This window comes from Phalangium opilio, unplaced genomic scaffold (assembly GCF_054372755.1).
Source record: "Phalangium opilio isolate 3A_F unplaced genomic scaffold, DU_Popi_V2 ptg000045l_1, whole genome shotgun sequence".
Classification (NCBI taxonomy): domain Eukaryota; kingdom Metazoa; phylum Arthropoda; class Arachnida; order Opiliones; family Phalangiidae; genus Phalangium; species Phalangium opilio.
In genome coordinates this window covers 2,182,365-2,204,732 of record NW_028324168.1, presented here as the reverse complement: position 1 = coordinate 2,204,732, position 22,368 = coordinate 2,182,365, and the positions used below count along the sequence as shown (strand labels likewise).

Sequence of the window (22,368 nt, the reverse complement as noted above, 5' to 3'; positions counted from 1 at the left end):
GTAAGTTAAGTTTTGGTAACAAAATCGTGAAATGATGGGGGAATATAGGTACTTTTGGGATGTGTTTCAGGGTAGGGTCGGTCATCTTACCTCTAATCTGTCTGTTCTGGGAATTTTTTGCGGCGTAACGAGAGTCGCGGCGGGTACAACGCTGAGTTGGGCGGCGGCCATGGCGGCTGCATCGGCCGGCATAAGACCAGCAGCGGCCGCCGCGGCCATCATTGGACTGTGCGTCAAGTAAGGAAACGACGTCGCTGTTCCCATCGCCGGTAGGCTGGTCAAATAAGGGTTTGTCGTGGCCTGATATGACCCCATCAGCGCAAAACACAAAACACATAATCATAGGTTAATACCCAGAACGCAAGGTAACAAAATTAGGTACCAATTTAAAAAGGCTAACTAGAACACCATGGTCTCCTCTAATTAGCCTATTTAATTGGCAATTAAAATTAATTAAAGCCCCTATCCCATTAATGTAGGTATGTTCAACACAATCTAAATTAAATTTAAATAAAGTTTAGATTTCGCGATATATTATCAAATTAACACTTGCTGGTGCTTTTGTATTTTTGTAGGCCAAAAAATAGACTATCGGATATACAAAGAAAAACCCATAAAAATCCTTTTAGTCAGGTAATTTTTCGAATTTTTGAGATTTAATGTACCAAAGAAAGTGGCTAAAAATGAGATGGAAAAAGATTTGATATTTTTTCTCTGTCGCTGTTTCCATTGGTTTTGCAGTAGAGGGACCATAAGAGGGGAGAGGGGGACAAGGGGACGGAGGTGCATTCCCCCCTCGTTACGCGCTTCACTGCATTATCTAGGGAGAGAGCAAGAAAGCCTCTTCGTCATTATGCAAATCATTTTGAGCCACTTTCGGAGCGTCTGTACAACCCAGTAGCGCGCGGGAGAGACACATTTCATATTTTGTGGAGCGCGGGGTCAAAGTTGAATTCATTCAATTAAATACTGGAAAATTTATTACCTAATTAAGGTTTTTTTCTCTTTCAATCAAAGCTCAAAAAGTTTTTAATATCAACAAATATGTTCAAGAAATTACTTTTCCAATATTTAAGTGATTAATTTTCATTTAATTTTGGATGGTTTCGTTCCCCGATTGAATGGAACTGAACTGAACCGGGTGAGTGAGTAGAGTGACAGTTGTTGGCGCGTATTTGGTCCATAATCATGTATCCTACCTTGGCAGAGGGTGTTCGTATTGTCCAGGTAATTCGGCCAACATTAAAATTAGGGTTTAATTTTTTTTAGTTCAAACGCACGCAAAATATTGATTGCCAAGGTCAAGGCGTGGTCAAGGGTTGTAAATAAATAAATTAAAAAAAATACGTTCAAATAAGCGCCATGTGCTTCGTAATATGGATTACAGAAAACAAAATTCCAGTCACCAATAAAAAAATTATAATAATAATTAATAATAAATTAGAAATTAATATTTTAAAACACGTTAAAGGAAAAGTTCAGGTAACATAACATTATACCTTAAAAGAAGGGCCTCTTTCTTAGTATAAAAGGAAAAAAATTAAAAGAAAAATAAATGATCTCCTGTTACAAAATATTAAGCATTTGATTAGTCTTAAAAAACGAGGACTACTGTGGCGCCATTGGATTAGTGGCGTCTGCTAGCCAGAACCATGACCTTAGTCACCTAACCCTTACCTCTCTCAGTTTGTGAAAATTCAACCAATCCCATAGGGGTAAGAGGTTCGACGCCACTAAACCAATGGCGGAAGGCGCAGTAGCCCTTGATTATTTTTTTTTAATATTTTTCCTTTTATATTTCAAAATTTTAAGGTTATGTTACCTGAACTTCTCTTTTAAATATTAAATTATAAAATTAAAGCTAAAATATTCATGTCATGCATAAATGAATGAATGAATAAGTACCCAATCATGCGTAAATAAACTGCCGAATATTTCGCTGCAATCCAAACATTTGAAGCGCATTTGTATTTTTGGTTTACTGTTTTTCTCAGCGTGAATTACACCAAGTTATGCCTTAATTTTCAACATAAATTATTTTAAGGTATTTCATTAAATTAATCATAGAGGTCAATATTAGCCTGGCAACTTTGACGTAAACTTAACGTTGGGATTATATAAGCCAACATCGAAAAATTAATTAAAAACAACCCCTTCAATAATTACGTTTAAAACTTAATAAATACAGCCATGCATAATGCAAAAACCCCAGCAAGCATTCGTTTCTTTTTATCTAAAATCTACTATTTTCACGTTAAATTTCATTTAGTCGTTTTAAAAAATTAATTTAAATATGATTTCATGAAGAATAATAATAATAATAATCATAAAAACAGGCCTTCAAGCGCGGATACCATACATTAAAAATAAATAAATTATAAAGAAATGGGTTCAAATCATAAGTTTATAAAATATGTTCCATAAGTATGACTTCGTAATGCTAGAGACTTAGTGAGAGCTGAACTACACTCGGTTTTGCAAGACTTCCATCTTCCTATTTAGTCTGTACTAAGCCTTTGACAGCGCCTCACCAGGCGTAGCTTTACCTCGAATCCGTGACGTTTCACCTACGTCACTTCAAGACAAGTTCTCAGTAACAAGTGACAAACTTACGGAACGTATCTCATGAACTTATGATCGAATGCTTAAATGCATTGCCATTTTCTTATAATTTCATTAAAGTTTTATAGAAGTATTTTAGTTTCCAAATGATTTGAATTTAATTATTTTAAACGTAAATAATTATTTAATTAAGCTAAATAGTTTTTTTTATTTAAATATTGATCATTTGGAAATTAAAAAATATATATGTATAAGAGTTTTGGCAAATAAAATGTTACATTTGCCATTTTTCGTGACTGGATTATAATGTTTTTGGTCAAAAATGGCAATAATTTGCAAAAACTCGTTAAGCGTGTAAATATCAAAATTTCACACAAGCCAAAAATAAAAACTTTTCTAAGCGTTTTAAAAGAAAAACGTGTCAATATTTCGGCCAGCGTTAAAAATCGAGACAATAATTAAAGCGGTGGTAATCAAATTAATCAATTAATAGTGCACACGGGTGCTTGGTGTGGTAATTGTTTAAGGCGGCAGACAATAGGAGGTGGTTGGTAGAGGGGAGGGGCGAACTCACCTTGTTAGCCAATGGCGGCGATAGAGAGGCTGAGAAAGCGGCCTGAAAGGCGTTGGCGTGATTGTTAGAAGCGGCGGCAGCGGCGGCCGCGTTGGCCAGAGCCGCCTGGTTCGCGTGATGACCGTTGACGAAGAAGGCGGCCATGGCCCTCTGTTGGGCTTGTTGGTGTTGTTGTTGTTGTTGGAACAAATGAGAATAGACCAAACCAGCGTGTAGGTGCGAATAGTTGGGCGAGACCCGAGGCCCGCCCCGCGCCCCCGTCACGGCACCCGGCCCAGGGCCGGCGCCATTACCCCCGGGCGCGTTGCCACTTACCACTGCCGGAATCTGGCCCGCCAAGACCGGCTGTAAGGGAACTTGCTGCATCAGGGCATTCTTCAGCGCCAAATGGTTGCGCCCGTTGATCAGCAACTGGTCCTTCAAGTGAGGCGGTGGATGGAAGTACTTGCATGGCGGTTTCTCCCTATTACATCGACCCTGCAAAAGACAATCAAAACAAATAACATTAATACTCTTTCATCAAAATAACAACTGAACAACATAAATTAAGCAATAGTCCAATAGACCATTTTGATTGGCGCAGAAATGGCGATGTATCAACCCCCTTGTATGACCCGATACTGCGGTTTACCAACCCCCTTTCCTTACATCAAAAAGGTCTATAAGTTTGTGCAGAAATAGGTTTGTGCCTTATAAATAGGTTACAATACGGGCGATAGAGAAAATTCCTCCCCCGTTCTATCTCAGCATTAAATTCAGTGCAGTGTTGTCAGGCAGGTTAGTCAACTGCTAGCCTTTCTCTCTGCAGTCTCCTGCCTTTTGCACGGGGTCTGGCAACACTTTCACTTACGGTACGCTAGGGGTCGAGTATACACGCAGAGGGGAAAAAGAAAATATTGGATGAGCCCCGCAGTTGGATTTTATTTTTCTCGAGCCGGTACAGTACGGTGGTGAAATTCTTATTCCCTTTCGCATCCTCCCCCGCTTAAGGGTAAGGAAAAACCTTTATTTTTACAAGATCATTTGGCAGTCGTGGTAGGAAAAGAGCTGAGGGAAGGAGGGGTAGAGGGGTTGTAAGGGTGTCAGGCCATCCTCTGATCTATATTCCCAGTGCATTTAATTTTTTTTTCTCTCTCTCACTCTCTCTCTTACCCTGTCTCTAACAGTTAATGAATAGAAGAGGGAATGCCATGCGGTAAATTAGAAATTCTCTAGGGTACCTCTTTTTATTCCTCTCCTCCTCATAGATCTCTCTCTCACTTTCTCTTCCTCCCACACAACTTTAAGCCTAAACTCGATAAGCCTTAGTCTATCTTAAGTATTAAGCCTAAAAACCCCGTTAACCCTACAGACAAATTAAGAAGGAATTTAACAGGGCCTCTATCTAAATAATACATCCTAGAGATATCAAGTTTGATGATGTTTTAATTGATTTAAATACAGATAATGTTAACCCTAATTTAACATTTTTCTTTTTGTTTCTTAAGCCTTGGTCTCGCAATGATGCCAAGTATCATCAGTGTTTGTTCTTAATTTTTCCAAGTTTTTCTTACAAACTGACGTTCCAAAATCCTCCCCCAATTTAGCTCGCATCACCCGCCTACACTTTTGAAACGTCAGACAAACTTAGAGGAGGTATCAACCTAACTTGTTAACGAGATATAAGGCTCTCTAGTCTGTTTACCCGCTCTACAATCACGTTGAATCAGTTAAGCCTAATCCTATCTATACATCAGATAATATTTAGATCGATTGTACAACCCGTATAAGCTTTCTTAGAACTTTTTTCTAATTGGGACATTCCAATACAGAAAGAAAAAGCTACGAACCGGAATTCCTATATAGGCACTGTTAGTTTTTCGTGTTTTTCTTAACCCCCACAGCCATAACTGGACCTCTTTTTTTTTTTTCTTTTAAAAGGGTAAAAGTACAAGTGGAGTTCAAGAATTGAGGTAAAAAACTTTCCCAATCTCTTAAGATGTATTTTGGTTGTATTTTTAAATGGTGTTTTACTTTTATAAATGGACTTCTAACACATTACAACGTCCGGAGCACTTAAAAAAGCCCAACCAACATCTTCAAGGATTTTTGTGGATTTTTGTGGATTTTTGCCTTCTTCAAGTATCTCTCTACGCTCTGGTACTTTTTTTGACACACTGTATAACTCAAGAGAGAGACGGAAATAAAAAGTTTTTATTCTAAATAAACAATTTCAACTCCCAGCCCCTGATATTTACGAGTTAAGAACGTTTAAAACGGAACACAGCTAAGAATTGCAATATACTATACGTAATGCTGAATTTTTTTTCCCCCAAGTTCCTTGAAATACACAAAACCAAATTTGGTGTAGCTGGTTTTGAGTTACGTAGGAAAGTATTTATTTCTTTAATTTGAAATTTCGCGCGCACAGCGTCTCGAGGGGCATATAAGTGACGTCATTATTAAACACGTGAAATTTCTCGCGCTCTGCATCTCGAGGAATTATATATTTAATGTCACGTGAGCCCTAATAATTAACCCCAAACGCAACCACCACCCACCAGGAAGTTAAAAACGTTAGCGAGTAAGAGACTTTAGGAATTGGAAAACCTCATCCCAGTACACGAATAAAAATATTAAAAAAAAATAAAAAAAAAGATGTATAATCTTCTTTAATTACAATTTTTCTCGACCGAAAAGAAATTTTTCTTGGCAATGTTAGAAGGAATTATGTTAAATAAGCGTAGCGCGTCCAAACGCTAAAAGGAAATGATACTTTTTAAAAGAAGAACGGTACTCGAAAGAGGAAACGAAAAAATTTTCTTCATCCTCCTTCGCAAAAACCTCTCCGAGAATAAATGATGTATTTTAAAAAAATTGGGATCAGGAGAAAGAAAAAAATTTCAGTTGGTTTTAATTTGGACTTCCTTGATCTACGTCGCGAATTCTTTCATTTACCACATAGAGGAATGTATTCATATCTTGCAGAAAGAACTCTTTTTTTATTTATTACAATTTGGGAGGCATCTTTAACATTTCAAAGATGTCATACCATTACGATATTCAAGGAGAATTTGAATTTATTCTATAAAATGCGGTCACACTCTCGCGACAACGAACGACTCAAATAATTTTTAACCCGTTTTTTTTTCACTCATTAATATTTTTTTAAAGTCAAGAAAGACAAGTAACTAACTAGCCGCTTCAACTATAACACTTGTCACTTAAAAACAGACAATTCCCGCCCTTTTTTGCCGCCTTAAACTCATCAACACTTGGTGTATAGGCGCGTATACATACAATCTGACAAATTAAATTGGCTGCGTTCCTCGTAGCTAGTATGTTCAAATAACAAGGTCGTAAAATTTAATCAATTAAAGTTAATCATAATTTATTTGTTTTTCATTCGAGGCTAAGCCTTGGCCATGTCTCGTGATTAGAGACTAAGAATTCACGAGAATCTAAGATTACGTAAAGATGTCGCGCGTGAATTATGCTTTTGGTCACGTGTCGTGATTATCTCGTGAAGTTCGATTACAAAATTGACACGAAGACCTAATATTATTGCACGTGAATTAAGCTTTAGGTCACGTGATTATCTGGCGAAGTTTGACCCAAGAAAAAGAAGGATCACCTTTGACAGGTGATGATGTCGTCTTATATAAGTTATGTTGAGGTGACGCGTTTATTAGAAAATTAATCTAGGCTGCGGCGGCGGCCATAGCTAAGAGCAATATTATTACACTCTTTTAAGTCCCTTAGTCATTATTACATTAACAAAAGAGACGTTTGGGTGTGTGGTGAAATTTCCTCAGTCTCTCTATAACCCCTCCCCTACCCATTCCCTTTAGATCTCTCTCTTTTGGTATCCACTGGCTGGTGTCAAAGTAAACACGAGGCCACTTTTAAGTCCCTCCTGTACTAACAACTTCGCCGTCAAATTAATTCCCTCGATGAGCAAAACAAAAGATTAGACAATGCACTGCACTTGCGTTGCACTCATCCTCTTTACGAAGCACAGTGACGTCAAAGAGAGTGTTTAAAACAATATACATTTAACAATTACTTATTTGAAATTTTAGAAAAGTTGCAGCAAGTGCAACAAGTTATAAAGACAGACAGACAAAGACTCCGGACTGGTCAGACGTATGGACGGGTATATCTTAATTGCCCTCACTTTTGTTCTACACTTCAGTGTAAATAAAAGGAGAGGGGGGATTTTAAAAATTAGGTTAGGTCAACAAGGGAAGGGACTTTTCTGTCAACTTATCTATTGGCCAGCTTTATAAAAATTTGTAGAAAACTTTCTCTCCCCCACGCCCGTCTCTTATAGGTAGACGTCTTCTTAATTGCATTCGCCGCCCAATGAGGTTATATAAACACTAGGCCACCTTTCTCTTCCATGCATCGCTCCTCCAATTAAAATGCCTGCAGGATATATTTTAGTTCCCCTCCTACATACCATTATTGTTTTAACTACTACCATAAGCTCATAATATATGGATATAATATAAGTTTGTTAATCTCTGGTTACAAACTGGAGCTTGTCATGAAGTGAGTGAAGTAGGTCATAGATTCGAGGTAAAGCGACGCCTGGTGACTGGGGCGCTGTCAAAGGCTTAGTACAGGTAAATAGGACTAGATGGACTGCAAAATTTACCACCGAGTGTAGGACTTGAATTCTCGCTTGTCGTTCTCGAACTTGTTATCTCGAGCTGTAAGCCTCTAGTATTACGAAGTATCATTGGTTACAAACTGGAGCTTGTCATGAAGTGACGTAGGTCATAGATTCGAGGTAAAGCGACGCCTGGTGAGGCGCTGTCAAAGGCTTAGTAATGCAGACTAAATAGGTATAGATGGAAGTCCAGCAAAATTAACCACCGAGTGTAGGACTTCAATTCTCGCTTGTTATTAACTTCTCGAACTAGCTCGAGCTGTACGTCTCTAACATTACAAAGTATAGGTAGTGTTATCCTTATATGGGACATATCTTATAAACTTACGCTATTACGCAGATGTTTACTTGTGTAAATAATTATTATATAAAAGGATGTCAGATTTTTAAGCGAATTTATAGCGTCTAAGAGGATTAAAAGGGGTTGATAATAAATTAGGCTTAAGGCTTAAGCCGCCTTATCCGAAATTGTTTATAGGGTCAAATTAACCCTTAATTTAAAATATATAACCGTAACAACGGTATAGGCCATATATAACCTTAAAATATCTCAACACATCGTCGTTGGCTTCTAAATTTTCTTACCTAAAAGGCTCTGATAGGGTTATTAGCGAGTCCAATTAGGTGTACAAAGATACACATATACAGTCCCGTTACCTTTTAGCGCGGTAAAGAAACTTGGAGCGCGAGAGGACACGAGATTCCCCCTCCTATATAACATTTACCCAAACATCAGAGTATTAGATTTCAGGCCGTGCAGCGTTGGTAATTTTCCCTCTCATCGCTTTTACCACCCCAGAGCACTTCCGGTCAAACAGACACGAGGTTATATATCCCATTTCCTTCTTTACAATCTTTAGGATGGCCTTACCGAGAACGAAAGAGAACGGGAGAGAGCTGTCAACCAATCCCAGAGAGAGAGGACACACCCATAATACCCATATACAAGACCATCACTATCGCATCACTAAAAAAAATAGTACTTTTTTATACTTAACCTTTATTTCTTATGGGTATATAGAAAGAAGTTTACTAAACCGAAGTTATCATATTAATCATCTCTATTGAAAATTGAACTTTACTACATAACCCAAGATGATGAAAACTTTAAATTAATAATCTTCTGTTCTAACGTGGTTTATGGATCTATAAAATGGATATTCTATAACCTGTTGTTATAATACGTATATATATTTTTGAGGTCTTTAAATCCCCTTAAGGGATACAGTTATTTTAGACGATATTCCTATTTTGGCAAAGAATATATATTACTATATATAATCTTTTTATTTTAAAAAAATATACCAATGAAATTATTTTTCAAAACATACATAAACACACCAAAGAAATTGATTTTATATTTTGTGGATCAAAAAAATATTCTTATATATATGTAAGAGAATTCAGTACGTGATCTTTAGGAAAAATGGGGAAAAAAATGTATCTTTAAAAATATGCAAATAAAAGAAGAAGAAAAAAAAAGTGTCCTTCCATTTTATACCGTATATAGTAAAAATGGGGTCAGTTTATCCTGAAAGTAGATAGAAAGCGCTAAGGGGTTATAAGTCACGGGTGCTTATTTCTAATGTCACTCAGTAACTGTCAAGTTAAATTGCCGGGGTCGTTCGCTCCGTGCACGCGCCATTCTTTTATATAGTTCGTGGCTCGTGCACTTAGAAAACAATGCTCAATTCTTTTCCCGCCTTTTCTTTTTTTTCCTCGTGCGTTTTCCCGCCAAAACCAAAAGACGCTAGTAAAAATTCCTTCATACATACATATAGAAAGAGTATAACAAATTTTTCTTTTTCTGATTTTTCAAATATTTCGGTTTAAAATATATATATATATATTGGTGGTAAAACTCTATTGGAAGGGAAACGTCAAACCTCTAACCTTAAAATTCAAACTTATTCTTTAGTATTAGAATAAAGTTCTCGAGATTGACAAGAAAGTTAGGATGATGGTGTAGGAGGGCGATTGGTTCAAAAATCTCTCTTATAACTCCAAACTCATTGCCAAGTCAAATTGTCACCCGATCAAGCGTGTGTATAGAATATAGGGGATGGGGAAGGGTCGTCTTATATTATACCCAAGCTAACTTGAAAGCGCTATCAGTATCAGGCCATCCGTCCATCCACGCTCGACTTAATTTCAAGTTAAAGCGTTCATCGTTGGGATGAGGAAAAGCCTCTATGAACAACGTTAGTTGTCAGTGGACCGGAAAAGGGGCGCGGAAATAAGAGAACATGGATTTCATCCCAATAGGGAAAAAAGGCGCGAAAAGGGGTCCTATCAAACTGAAAGGTTAACTCGGGGCTAAGATCGAAAGAATCGAGGAGAAAGGGTGAGCGCTTTTATCCTGGGCTAGAATCAATACTAGAGCGCCAAGAAGGTTGCCATGGAAACCGACTAAAGGAGCTGGAGAGAGAGAGAGCGGACACCCAGTCAGACAGGCGCCCCAGCTACTTGCCGGCTCGCCCTGGTCAGAAACCTCCTCAGCTAGCAAGCGACAAAGTTTGAGCATTGTCGACGCTATGACTAACTTCCCAACAGATTAGATAGTTGAGATTAATATAAAAAATGTTTTTCTCAGATAATAATAAATGATTCGTATAATTCTTTAAGGTCAATATTTATTGTTTCACATTTTTGGGAGCTGGCAATCGTGTTTCAAACTAACTGAGGAAAAAATAGAACGTTTTGTTTTGTTGAAGGCGTTCAGCGAGGAAAACCGATCGTGTAAACAATCTCTTTTGGTACGTGCACTGAACGCCCCAGCGTGACTTCCAACAAGAACGAGAAATCCCTAGAAAAACAATTTTGCGAATCATCTATTGCAGGGCTGTTTCTAAGAATTTTTATTTCCAATTGCAAATAAGAGTTAGAAATTGAAAATAAATAAATAAATAACCGGAATTTCGAGGAGACCTTTAGCTTATACCTCCACGTACTCCAGAATCTTCTACATAGCTCAACAACTCCATCTCTAAAACTTCGTGTGTCGAGTTAAGGAAACCGTGGAGATGGAATTTCTTCTTGAAGCTCTCTCAGGCTTTTAAAACTATTTTTATTTTTGGGGTGGAATACGATTTTCTTTTTTCTTTCTTTCTTTCTTTTTTATTTGATAAATACTTCTTGCACGCGGAGGAAAGTGCTTGCTTGGTTGGTTGCCCCGGGTTGGTTAGCGCCAGCCTCAGTTATGCCATAAGGAAAGGAAAGGAAAAGGAACGAAACTGGAAAAACGAGGGCCCGCTCAGGCTAGCTATTAAATTCCGTATTATTAAGAAGGTCCGAGTCCCGAGAAAAGAAGGGCGAGGTTTATACTAAAGGATGCTTGTAAAAGGAGCGAGCCTGGCAACCTCGCCATCTCGCGCGCTATGGTATACAATGGTGATTGAAGAAGTGATTTATGACTTAACGGGGGACTAAAACGTCCGTTACGATTCATTAAGGAACGATTAAAAAAGAGCACCAGTCAAATAATAAACGGGGGCTTCGTTCAAAGCGGCGATACCAGAATGTTAGACTCCTAAATTGTACACTTATGTATAGGAGAAACTGAAGCCAAGGGGGGTTAGCAACTTGAAACAATTCGCGGTTAGTGTAATATCACGTGATTATAGTTATTTCCAATGATTTTTATCTGTATTTTATTATACAGGTTGCTTCAGAAAGGTCTTATCCGAAATTAAGTGTGATGATGTTGTAAGGGCGAGTTCGAAAGGATATTGCATCTTCTATGACATTTTGTTCTCCTTATAAGGGACACCGGTTTAATGTTATGATTAGAGTACTTTACAGATGGCCCCTTAAATTAAATTAAGAAATTGAAAGACAATGATTTCTAAAGTAACTAAGGGGTCATCAATAAAACACTTCAATCGTAACTTGAAAGCGGTGTCGATCCCGGACGGCAAAAGTCACATTTCAAAGAAAACTGGACCCTTAATTTCTGATAGACCATTCACTACAGGTGCGGTTTTTCTACTAAAAGGATATCAACTAAACAATAAGCTACCTAAAGTTACTTACTACGTTTTCCCTCTTAAACGGTTCACTTCCAAAAAGAAAAAAAGTCATTGCTGGATAAAAAATTGAGTATATATCCCCGTAAGCCTAAACGGTAGTGTTAGTGCGAACGAGTCCATTCTCATCGGCGATTTCCTTTCCTGAGGATAAAGGCGGTCGGTATAGGCTGCAGTGGGTGATAAAAAAGAAAAAGGAAAAAATATCTCCCCTATATAAGAAAAGAGTGGAAAGTAGGTTCTCAAATACGAAGTAATGGCGAACGAGTGATTTGTAGGGGGCCCGTGACGACAACGGGCGCAAAAGGTGTTTCCTGCTGATTCAGCCACCCCTTCCTTCTTCCTCATCTCCCCCTCCACCCACCCCCACCCTTTTCAGGAAATGGCTAGTATCGTCAGGGCACGCTAAGGCTCCCGATTCAAAGAAAAAACCCTTTATGGTGCACGGTATACTATGTCCTGTGCCAAATAGAGCTACAACCATAAGAGGTAGTGTGAGTGTGTCTTAGAGCCAAAGGAACAAGATGGGAATGAGTTAAAAAGAAAACGATACACCAACACCGGAAGTAAATTCAAAAAATAGCGGAAATAAAAATTTGAGGGAAACGAATCCAAAACTAGATTGTTTTAAAAATATATATATAAGAAAAGGTTTGTTTCGTACAAAATTAGTCTAATACAATTGAGGTTAATTTCTACAGAGGAAGTGAATTTTTTATATAGAAGTGGGAAACAAGAACCCACGTAAGAACTTGCTGAGAATGTTCAAGATCCATAAAATAAAAACCATGGTTTAGATCATACAAACATGTCCCGAAAGTCATTGTCAACTTGCCTCCATATCAGGGTGTTTCTGGCATAAATTAAGGGCAATTTGAGTTGAAAATGTAACTTTTATCTGTGAAATTTTGATTGCCCTAAGGGACACTGTTCTCTAGTTAATATTGCATCCAGAATATTTTAAGGATGACCCCTTACATTTAAATAAGAAATTGATTTAGACAATGATTTCTAATTTAATTAAGGGGTCATCCCTAAAACACAAGTCAAAATCATAACTCGAAAACAGTGTCCCTTAGGACAATCAAAATGGCGATAGAAGTTACATTTTTGACTCAAAATCGAACCTGCACCCAAAGAACATTATCACTTAATTTAAGTTAAGACTTATCATATCAGAAACAACCTGTATACTTCAAAATAACACTCCCTTACGTCTAATATCAACAACAAAACCTTCCAAAAATTACAGTTCCAACTTCATCCATTCCCAACATAATATAACTCCGAAAAAATGACAATATGAGCTTTGTAAAGTCATAATAGGACCATTTCCGGATGGGCAGAGATCGTTAAGATCTCAAAGAAAGAAACGAAAGAAAAAGAGTACGCTAGCAATAAAAGCTACCGCGACAATTTATTTTAACAATAGACAGTAAAGAGCCAAGGAATCTATCGATACAATTGTACAGATAAGACCTTTAAAGAGAGAGAACCAGGATGAAGTGTCCATCCGCTATACGCTCCGACAATGTAACCTAACACCGTTACTAAATGCTAAATGACCCCCATTAACCCCGTGTTCATAACGCCAAGTGTCTCTCGGATAACGATATAAAACTCCTACCCCTCTCCCCTTGCCGAAGCAAGGTGTAGGACATATGAAACACTCCATTGGGTGATTTCGGAATTCGGAATTTGATCAAATCGCCAAATGAACCCGCACACACACAGTATTAAACCTTATTCATAGATTTAAAGTGAACGCAAAAAATGGAATCGATATATAGGAAAAGCGAAATTTTATGGTTTCTGTAGGAGAGGTTTTCCGTTCGAGATAGTTATTCAAATTAAGCAGTATACCGGGACCAGGTACATCGGGGGAGGGGGGAGAAAGCCCCGCAACCAATAAAATGGACGGCACAAATGGCTTAAAAATCCAACCTCATTTCGTTTTATGATCACCAATATATACCTTTATAGCTAGCTAGGATCGTTATATTATAAGCAAAATTTATTTGGGTTCAAATAAGACAAATTTTGGCTTAGAGCGAAAATCAGGGTTAATACAACGTATGGCAAACCCGATTTCCCTGAGTTTTTAAGGTTTTTTCCCCATATATTTCCCAGGTGTTTCCCCATATATTTTCCTGAGTTTTCCAGGTGTTTCCCCCATATATTTTCCTGAGTTTTCCAGGTTTTTTCCCCATATATTTTCCTGAGTTTTCCAGGTTTTTTCCCCCATATATTTTCCTGAGTTTTCCAGGTTTTTTCCCCCATATATTTTCCTGAGTTTTCCAGGTTTTTTCCCCATATATTTTCCTGAGTTTTCCAGGTTTTTTCCCCATATATTTTCCTGAGTTTTCCAGGTTTTTTCCCCATATATTTTCCTGAGTTTTCCAGGTTTTTTCCCCATATATTTTCCTGAGTTTTCCAGGTTTTTTCCCCATATATTTTCCTGAGTTTTCCAGGTTTTTTCCCCATATATTTTCCTGAGTTTTCCAGGTTTTTTCCCCATATATTTTCCTGAGTTTTCCAGGTTTTTTCCCCCATATATTTTCCTGAGTTTTCCAGGTTTTTTCCCCCATATATTTTCCTGAGTTTTCCAGGTTTTTTCCCCATATATTTTCCTGAGTTTTCCAGGTTTTTTCCCCATATATTTCCCGGAGTTTTCCAGGTTTTTCCCCCATATATTTCCCGCATTTTCCCAGGTTTTTTTCCCAATATATTTCCCCTGAGTTTTCCAGGTTTTCCCCATTTATTCCCCAGTTTTTTTCCCATTCTTTTCCCCTGAGTTTCCAGCCTATTTTCCCATATATAGTATTTTTATAGTCGAAGCATTAACCTCCTTCAGAGCAAACTTACTCAAACCTCACAAAATTTCCCTTACTTCCCTGCATTTTACTAAAAATATCGAAATTTCCCTAAGTTTTTGAGAATTATTTATTTCCCTGAGTTTTCCAGGCTTTCCAGGTTTATATGAACCCTGGGAAATGTTTCGGAATTTCCTAAAAGTAACCCAGCAGCTCTGAAAGCTAAGGACAAGTCTTGTAGGAAAAGGGCCAAACTAATTAAGAAAGACTACTTAGTCGAGTGTCAAGTTGGATTTCGGTTAAGCGGAGAATATAGGAAATAGCGTTGGTACTACGCGATAAAAAAAAATCTGGCTTGGCCAAGCTTATGAGAAAATATACAAGGTGTTTCTGATAAGCCTGCCATAAATTAAAGGGGATTTTCTTTGGGAAATCAATTTTGAGTCGAAAATATTTTAACTTCTATCTCCACTTTGTTTGTCCTAAGGGACACTGTTTTCGAGTGTTTTATGGATGACCCCTTAATTAAATTAAATTAGAAATCATTGTCTTAATTAAATTTGAGGGGTCATCCGTAAAATACTCCAACCAATCATAACTCGAAAACAGTAGCTAACCCTTAGGACAAACAAAATGGAGATAGAAGTTACATTTTCGACTCAAAATAGATTTCCCAAAGAACATCAACCCCTTAATTTATGGAATACAGACTTATTAGAAACACCCTGTATAGGCAAGGAACGTACTGTGGTATATCCGCAACGTAAACGGAGCCCGGAATAATGTTACGTCGTTTGTGGCCGAAGCCGTTAAAACCTCCTGAGCGGCTAATTGGAGCCGAGACCCGCAAACTTCCTCTCGCAAAACCTCGTTCTTTTTTATGCCTTAACCCCTTAACCTATCGCGAATGGGAATCGTATCTACTTGGTTTTGGTGGTACCGGCATACATTTCTCAGTCAGCGAGCCAATAGCCAGCCATCTTGCTTGGTTGCGCCATTCCGTTTCAGCTAAGCCTAATTAACTTATGAGTGGGATTACAATGAAAACGGACTCCCATTTTCCTTGACTCCTTAGGCCTTGGTTTGTTTTCCTCTGTAAGTCTCATTCAATCATGGTTTTGACCTAAACCTAACGCCAGTAGAAGTGTTCCACCCGCTGAGCATTGGTGTCCAGGGTGAAGCCAAGATCCAGGCGTATAAATATTACTTACAGAGAAAATTCCTAATACATACAGGGTGTTTATGATAGGTCAAGCAGAAATGAAGGGGATGTTATTTTGAGTCGAAAATGTAACTTCTGATTAAATTTTGGCGTCAGGGTCACCGTTTTTTGAGGTATGTTTGGAGTATTTTACTAATAACCCCTTAATTGTAACTAAAAAAGTGAATGACAATGATTTCTAATTTAATTAAGGGGTCATACCTAAAACACTTATCAAATCATAACTCGAAAACAGTGTCCCTTAGGGTAATCAAAACGGCAATAAAAGTTACATTTTCGACTCAAAATTTATTTCACAAAGAACAGCCCATTTTACTTCATACAGACACCCCAGACACCCTGTATATTTATTATTTTCACAGAAGTTTAAAATCCTCTCTAAAACTCTCCCGCCAAATTAGTAATTTTCCCGGACTGGTTTATGCATCAGACGTAACCGCGTAAGTCGTTACCACGAGCCTTAAGGCTAAGGCCTTAACGCTCCTATACGAATCAGGGACGGGGTATAGGGAGCAATATCTCGGCGTGCGGTTGTTGGTAGTCTCGCAAACATTCATCTTAGCGCGGGAAAAGCGAACCCTGACTAATAACCCGCTAGAGGAATATCTCGCTAAGCCTTGGCTTTAACTCCGAGAGACGCGGGGTGTGGGGGCTATGGGTTGGACAACTGACTACTCATCGTTCTCTTTAATTAACCTTAAATGAGGGACGCTTATTTTGAATCATTACTCGGTATAAATTATGCAAAGGCCCGTAAAGAGTCCCAGGGATGAGGTACAAAATTTAGTAGGGTCTTCTCTGCTAATTATTAATGTAACCATTTTGCGGTATTTCTTTTTTATTTTTAGTTAAAAACTCATTTGGAATTCATAAAGAAGGTCGAGAAAAGAAATTTCTTTAAATGTCTTAAGAAAGGGGTATAACATACGTCACCAAAGAGGTCGCGATTCTTTAAGGAAATTTAAGATAAAATCGCCTAGTTTCCTTCCCCTCGGATCTCGAGGTGTAATTGCTTAGGGGAGAAAGGGGTTTTGAGTTTTAAAAGAATCGGGCGCTTGAAGACAAAATTCTGTATTAAGGAATTTTTAAGGAAAAGTAGAAAAGGAAGTAAGGGTTAATTTTAAGCCTTGGTCGCGCCGTCCTCTTCTAACTCCCTAGAAGAATAAACTATCCTTGAAATGGATAAAAGAGAAGGAAATAAATCAAACCAACTTAAATGGAGAAACAGAGAGAGTCGCTCGGTGTATAACGGTTTTCTTTCCTTTTTTCCTTGTCTAAATTTGACCCCAAACTGCTAGAGCTAAAATGTACTAAAACCCCCAAAAACAAAAAGAAATCCCTTCAACTTGGTAACGTAAACTACATCATGTACAACGCTATAATAAATTGCAATCTAGAAAAACCTTAAATTCCTGTCAAGTGCAATGAATTACCGACGATATCCTAGGGTGTATACGTGATATGTTAAGCCTTGTATAAAGGGTCGCTCGCGTTCGAGTATTACTTACGCTCTCCAATACAGTATACAATCAATTTATACTAAAATAGTTACTTGAAATTATTTAGGAAAAAATTATGTTACGCCATCTATGAGCCCTAACATGAACTGGAAGAATTTTGAGTGGAAAATTCGCGGGAAATTTTGAAATACGGGGAACTTTATTTATAACAAAATGAATCAGGTCACACCAAAAAAAAATGGGGAAGACGGTGGGGGGAACCGGCGCCCAGCCGTAAGGAGACGTACCAATCGTTTTCCAGCTCTAAAAGGCGCAAAAGTAAAAACACACGGAAACAAAGAAAACCGAAAAAGTTATTTTTATTTGAAGTTACAAGTATTGTTAAACTTTCTTTTTTCTTTCTTTTTAACCCATTGTTTCTGGGGCTAAATCCTTAAGGCTAGGGTTATTTATAAAATGGTGGCGTTTATAAATGAAGCTAGCAACGAAAAGATACGAGCCATGGTACCAACAAACCAAGTCTCTTCCCCCGCCCCCAAAATACACAAGAAATAAATAAAGTGTAAACCTTAAGGCGCTTAATGGCCAAGAAGAAGAAACACAAGTAGTAGAAGAAAAAAATAGCCTCAATCTTATGTGTTATAGGGCCCCTTCTTTGGGCATCGGTGCGTTAAGGTTGGAACACTATTATAACCCGAGACCAACTACATCGTTGGGTGTCTATAAAATATAGGTCAGATTGAATATGGGATTTAAATTTACTCTATCTTTACGCTGTTTTACAAAATAATAATAAAAAAGTAGACCCGTGAAATTTTAAAGGCGGTACGATAAAATTTAATGTAAATATTTGCATATTTATTAGATGGGAGTTTTAAATTTTAACACGTTTATAACTTTAAATATATGAAGTCTCGTTCGCACCTTTATTTTTTTCTATTTATGTATTTAAATTTTTCTTTCAGTTTGAAATAAATACAGGCTGTTCTGGGCCGACATACAATGAGTTCTATGGCCGGTTTTGAGTCGAGAATGTTCTATGATTTTTTGCTCTAAAGGCCACCCCTTAAAAATTAAGTAAGAAACTGAAAGATTGCAAATTTAAATCACTCTAATCGTAACTTGTAAAAGGTGTCCTATTGGGAAAATTATCATAGAACATTTTTGACTCAAAATCATCCATAGAACTCACTGCACTTCGGTTCTACCACCCTTTCAGGAACACCCTGTATACTTTATACTTTCCCGCAATCGCGGACGGAATAAAACACACCTCATAAAGATTTTATTTCCACTTTTCAACACAGAACGATGAAAGATTGGAAGTTTCGAACGGTAAAAATATTTTTCAGAAAATATAAATTCAAAGATCAGAGAGAGAGAGAAAGTTCAAAAGGCGGCGGTACTTCATTAGCATATCATCAATACAACGTCCATTCTCAAGAGCAGCTATGCCCACCAAAAGTAAAGTAAGCACCAACAATATTTTGATGTGCTTGTTAGGCCGCAATTCCAAGAAGATGCTAAAGCTCCAATGTGAATTTCCCCTTTCTTCTTTTTTTTAGGCGGGAAAAAAAAGCATGGAAAACTGTCTTATATTCATTCCCCTCTTTTCCCGCCAAAACCCGCTTTATGCATAAAAGATGGGCACGAGGGGAAGATTGCGCCAGGTACCCCACTTCTCCACGAGATCTTTTCCCGCCTTATCCACACATCAGCTCAACTGGGATAAGAGAGAGAGAAAGTGAGAGAGGAAAAGGAGTTTTCGCATCTCTTCTCTCCTTTGAACTTAAAAGGCCGCCCAGCAGCGAGCTTTGCGGTTCCCAAAACAATTAATTCGATTTGGCGGGGGAAAAGAGTAAAAGGGACCCACGTGGTTGTACCAGATAATGTTAGAACTACCACCAACAGAAAGGGTTAAGTTCAAAGAGGTTCCACGACCTCTTATTCCTTTCTCACTCAAAACATTTTAATCGTAATTAATTCAAACAGAAGTTAGTAAATATGGTAGTTGAAGTACAGTGGGATGGTGGTTCTACGAGAAATCAATTTGGAGTCGAAAATGTAACTTCTAAAACCAAGAAGTGATAAGATGCCTAACTATTCGCGCGCCATAGTCCCAGTCCCCCTTTCAAAATACAAGGGGGAACGTAAAAGGAGGCCGGGCTATTTCGCCTCTCCTCAGTCGGAAAATACGTAATTTTCCAATGAGATGCTGGTTGTAATTTGGAGGCGGGGATTAACTCCGGACCTACGTTTGGACTAGAGATAAAGCTAGAAATGTGGCCAATTTAGATCTTCTCCCTAGTAAACTAGATATCACTTCTTGATATAACATTTTTCCCTAATTGCCACCGTTTACAAGTTATGATATGAGTGTTTTCGGGATGACCCCTTGATTAAATGACCACTCTTTCAGTTTCTTATGAGGTCATCTTTAAAAGACTCTAATCATAACCGGTGTCCATTACGGCAAAATGTCATAGAAGTTACAACATTTTCGACTCAAAATTTATTTCCCATACTTCGTTCCTACCAATCTCCTTTTTTGTAACACCCTGTATACCGCTACGTTTTGTTACGTTTCGCCTTTGAGTTGGAAATCTAATTAAAATTCAGCGTTCCAAGTTGAAGCCCTCTTGAGGGTATTTTTTTTATTGTAATTTTAATCGAGTTGGGGTTTCCAACAAAGTCATTCAAACAGGAGAAAGGGGGGATGAATCTCTCTCTTTACTCTTTTGTGTTTCAAGCTGAATACACTTTTAAATAAATGTTATATGAGAAAGAAAGAGCTCATTTGGTTATGAAATAAAATGAACCGTTTACACGCGTTTATTAATGGCTTTTAAAGGGGTTTATACTCCAATGAAAATTGAGTATCGTGGGTAATGATCATCTAATTTGACTACTAAAGCCATTTCCTGGTTAAATATTTTAAAGACGATTTAGGTAATTGTATTTGTTAGGAAATTGGGTTAAGCAAAGATTTCCTAAATCTCTTTTCTCCAGCTTAGGGTCAGGTTTAACCTTCGACCCCTTTTTTCCCAGCATTCCTTCACTAAACTTAAAACTGGCATACTTTTTTTTATTATTTGAGAAAATTAATTCAAAACAGAAGTCCATATTTCGATGAAGTAACCTTTCGTAACCCTTTTAATATTTGATGTATTTCACCATATTCTAGATGACCTTTGAACCGTCTCTTGGCCCCGAGAAACAATTTCTGACATAATAACGAATGTCTAATGTTTGTTGATCTTGCGAACAGCGAGTTTTAAACCTCAAGCTATATAAAATAGATGGCGCCAGTATATTCGCGGGCTTTTTCGTAATCGTAGAGCGTAGTCAGCTGATAAGGGATCTCACGTTGCTGGGCGTTGCCCGTCCCCTAGCGTTTCTCTTAGCTGTGCTCGGCTTCTATTTCGTGTCGATGTGACGTGTGCCGGTGGTTTTTAGGCTAAAAAAGCACCAAGCAAAAAGCAATCACGCGATATACTACTAACTTTTACTTTGCGCCTTTTCACGGAGAGAGACCCAGTTTTTGAGACTTAACCGAGGCTTAAAAGAATATCTGACGTAATTTTCTATAGTGGGAGGAGTTTATAGGAGTGTAATTTGAAAAGAAGGGCAACATATTATCACAATTATACACGGACGGATTGTGCTTGGCTCGTTTCGAATAAGTACCGGTTGTGGGTCGCCTACACGCCTACGCGGGGTCTCTTTTATTATTTAAAAAGTCTCGATAGTTACTTCAAAAGAGGTTAGGTCTATAGGAATTGCCAAGAATGCATTGCGTCATGACCCCAGTTAATCTTGAGAGATGGCTTTATTGGCGTGGAATGAATTTAAATAAGATTTGCGCAAGTCACGACGACGAGGTTCGATATTTCCAAAAGGCCAAGGCTTAATAAAAAAAATAATTCTAGACATTTCATCCTACCTTTACCTGCCATATTTTCAACTACCTCCGTCCCATGTGCTTGTAGGGGGTTACCATCAAATATTTCAAAACCTTATCTATGTCGATAAAAATAATTAAACTAGGCTTACTAATGAGGGGGGAGGAGTAAACCCGAAAGCCGGGAGATGGGAAAAATTAAACCCAATGATGACGTATGTATCTGGCGCGTGCAGATTTGAGACCTTAAAAAAAGGCGCGAAATATTTTTTATACATATATAAATTACAATCTCCTCCCTAACCTAAGCCTAATCCACAGAATAAAAAAACGCCACCTGCTGGAATGCGCGTGAATTTGCGAACTTTGCACGAGGGGGTGGTAAACTGATATTTAAACCACGTGATACGATTTTTTTTTTCCCGCGCGTTCTTTCCTTCCACCCTCACTTCCGCTTCTTTTTCCCCGCTCTTTCAAAAATATCATGCCAAGGGAATATTCATAAATAGCAACGGCTGTCGTTATTAATAAAAGAAAAAAATTTTGGAAAGAGATATATTTTTTTTTTTACTTTTAGTTTTTCATAAAAAAAACTTGGGTTTGAAAGAGAGAAAAAAGTTTAACCTAAAGAGGCCTAGATTATTAAAAAGAAAAGTTGGGTTAGGAAGTTCAGGACGGTTTATCTTTATAGAACACCCCTTTCTACAATTTTTTTTAAATAAATTTTTTTTTGTGGGGGTTCTATGAAACAACAGACGTTAAAACAATTTCCATGGCAATTTGAATCCTCCTTTAATAAATGTTAAAACTGTAGTAAGTCAAAATTTCAAAATAATATCCATTTTTTAACACTGATTTTTTCTGATAAATTCGATTTACGATAATTTTGCAGTAAAATCTAGATGTTTAATATAAACCATGTTTTCCATACCACTGATTGAATCGATTATCCCCCACCCCCAAAAGTAAAAGAACACTTGAGAAAATGAATATTTCTTCTGGATGGTGACCCCGAAAGGTCAAGGCTGTGTGACCTCACCCCTTATTTGGTTCTTGGATCCTTCCTTGATTGTTAGGGGCCCTTTTTTAGTAGCGGATATAAAAACCGTAGTAAAATAGGTCAGAAAAGTCGAGCATAAACCGGACCGGACCGACAA

At 37.8% G+C, this 22,368-nt stretch overlaps 1 protein-coding gene across 1 annotated transcript in view; it reads right to left on the bottom strand.

Moving 5' to 3' along the window:
- mbl (splicing regulator muscleblind) overlaps nt 1-22,368 on the bottom strand; it is a 128,815-nt gene that overhangs the window by 19,431 nt on the left and 87,016 nt on the right. Inside the window, 2 exon segments of the mRNA XM_089837748.1 lie at nt 91-300; nt 3,137-3,613. Coding sequence (XP_089693874.1) covers nt 91-300; nt 3,137-3,613 — 687 coding nt within the window.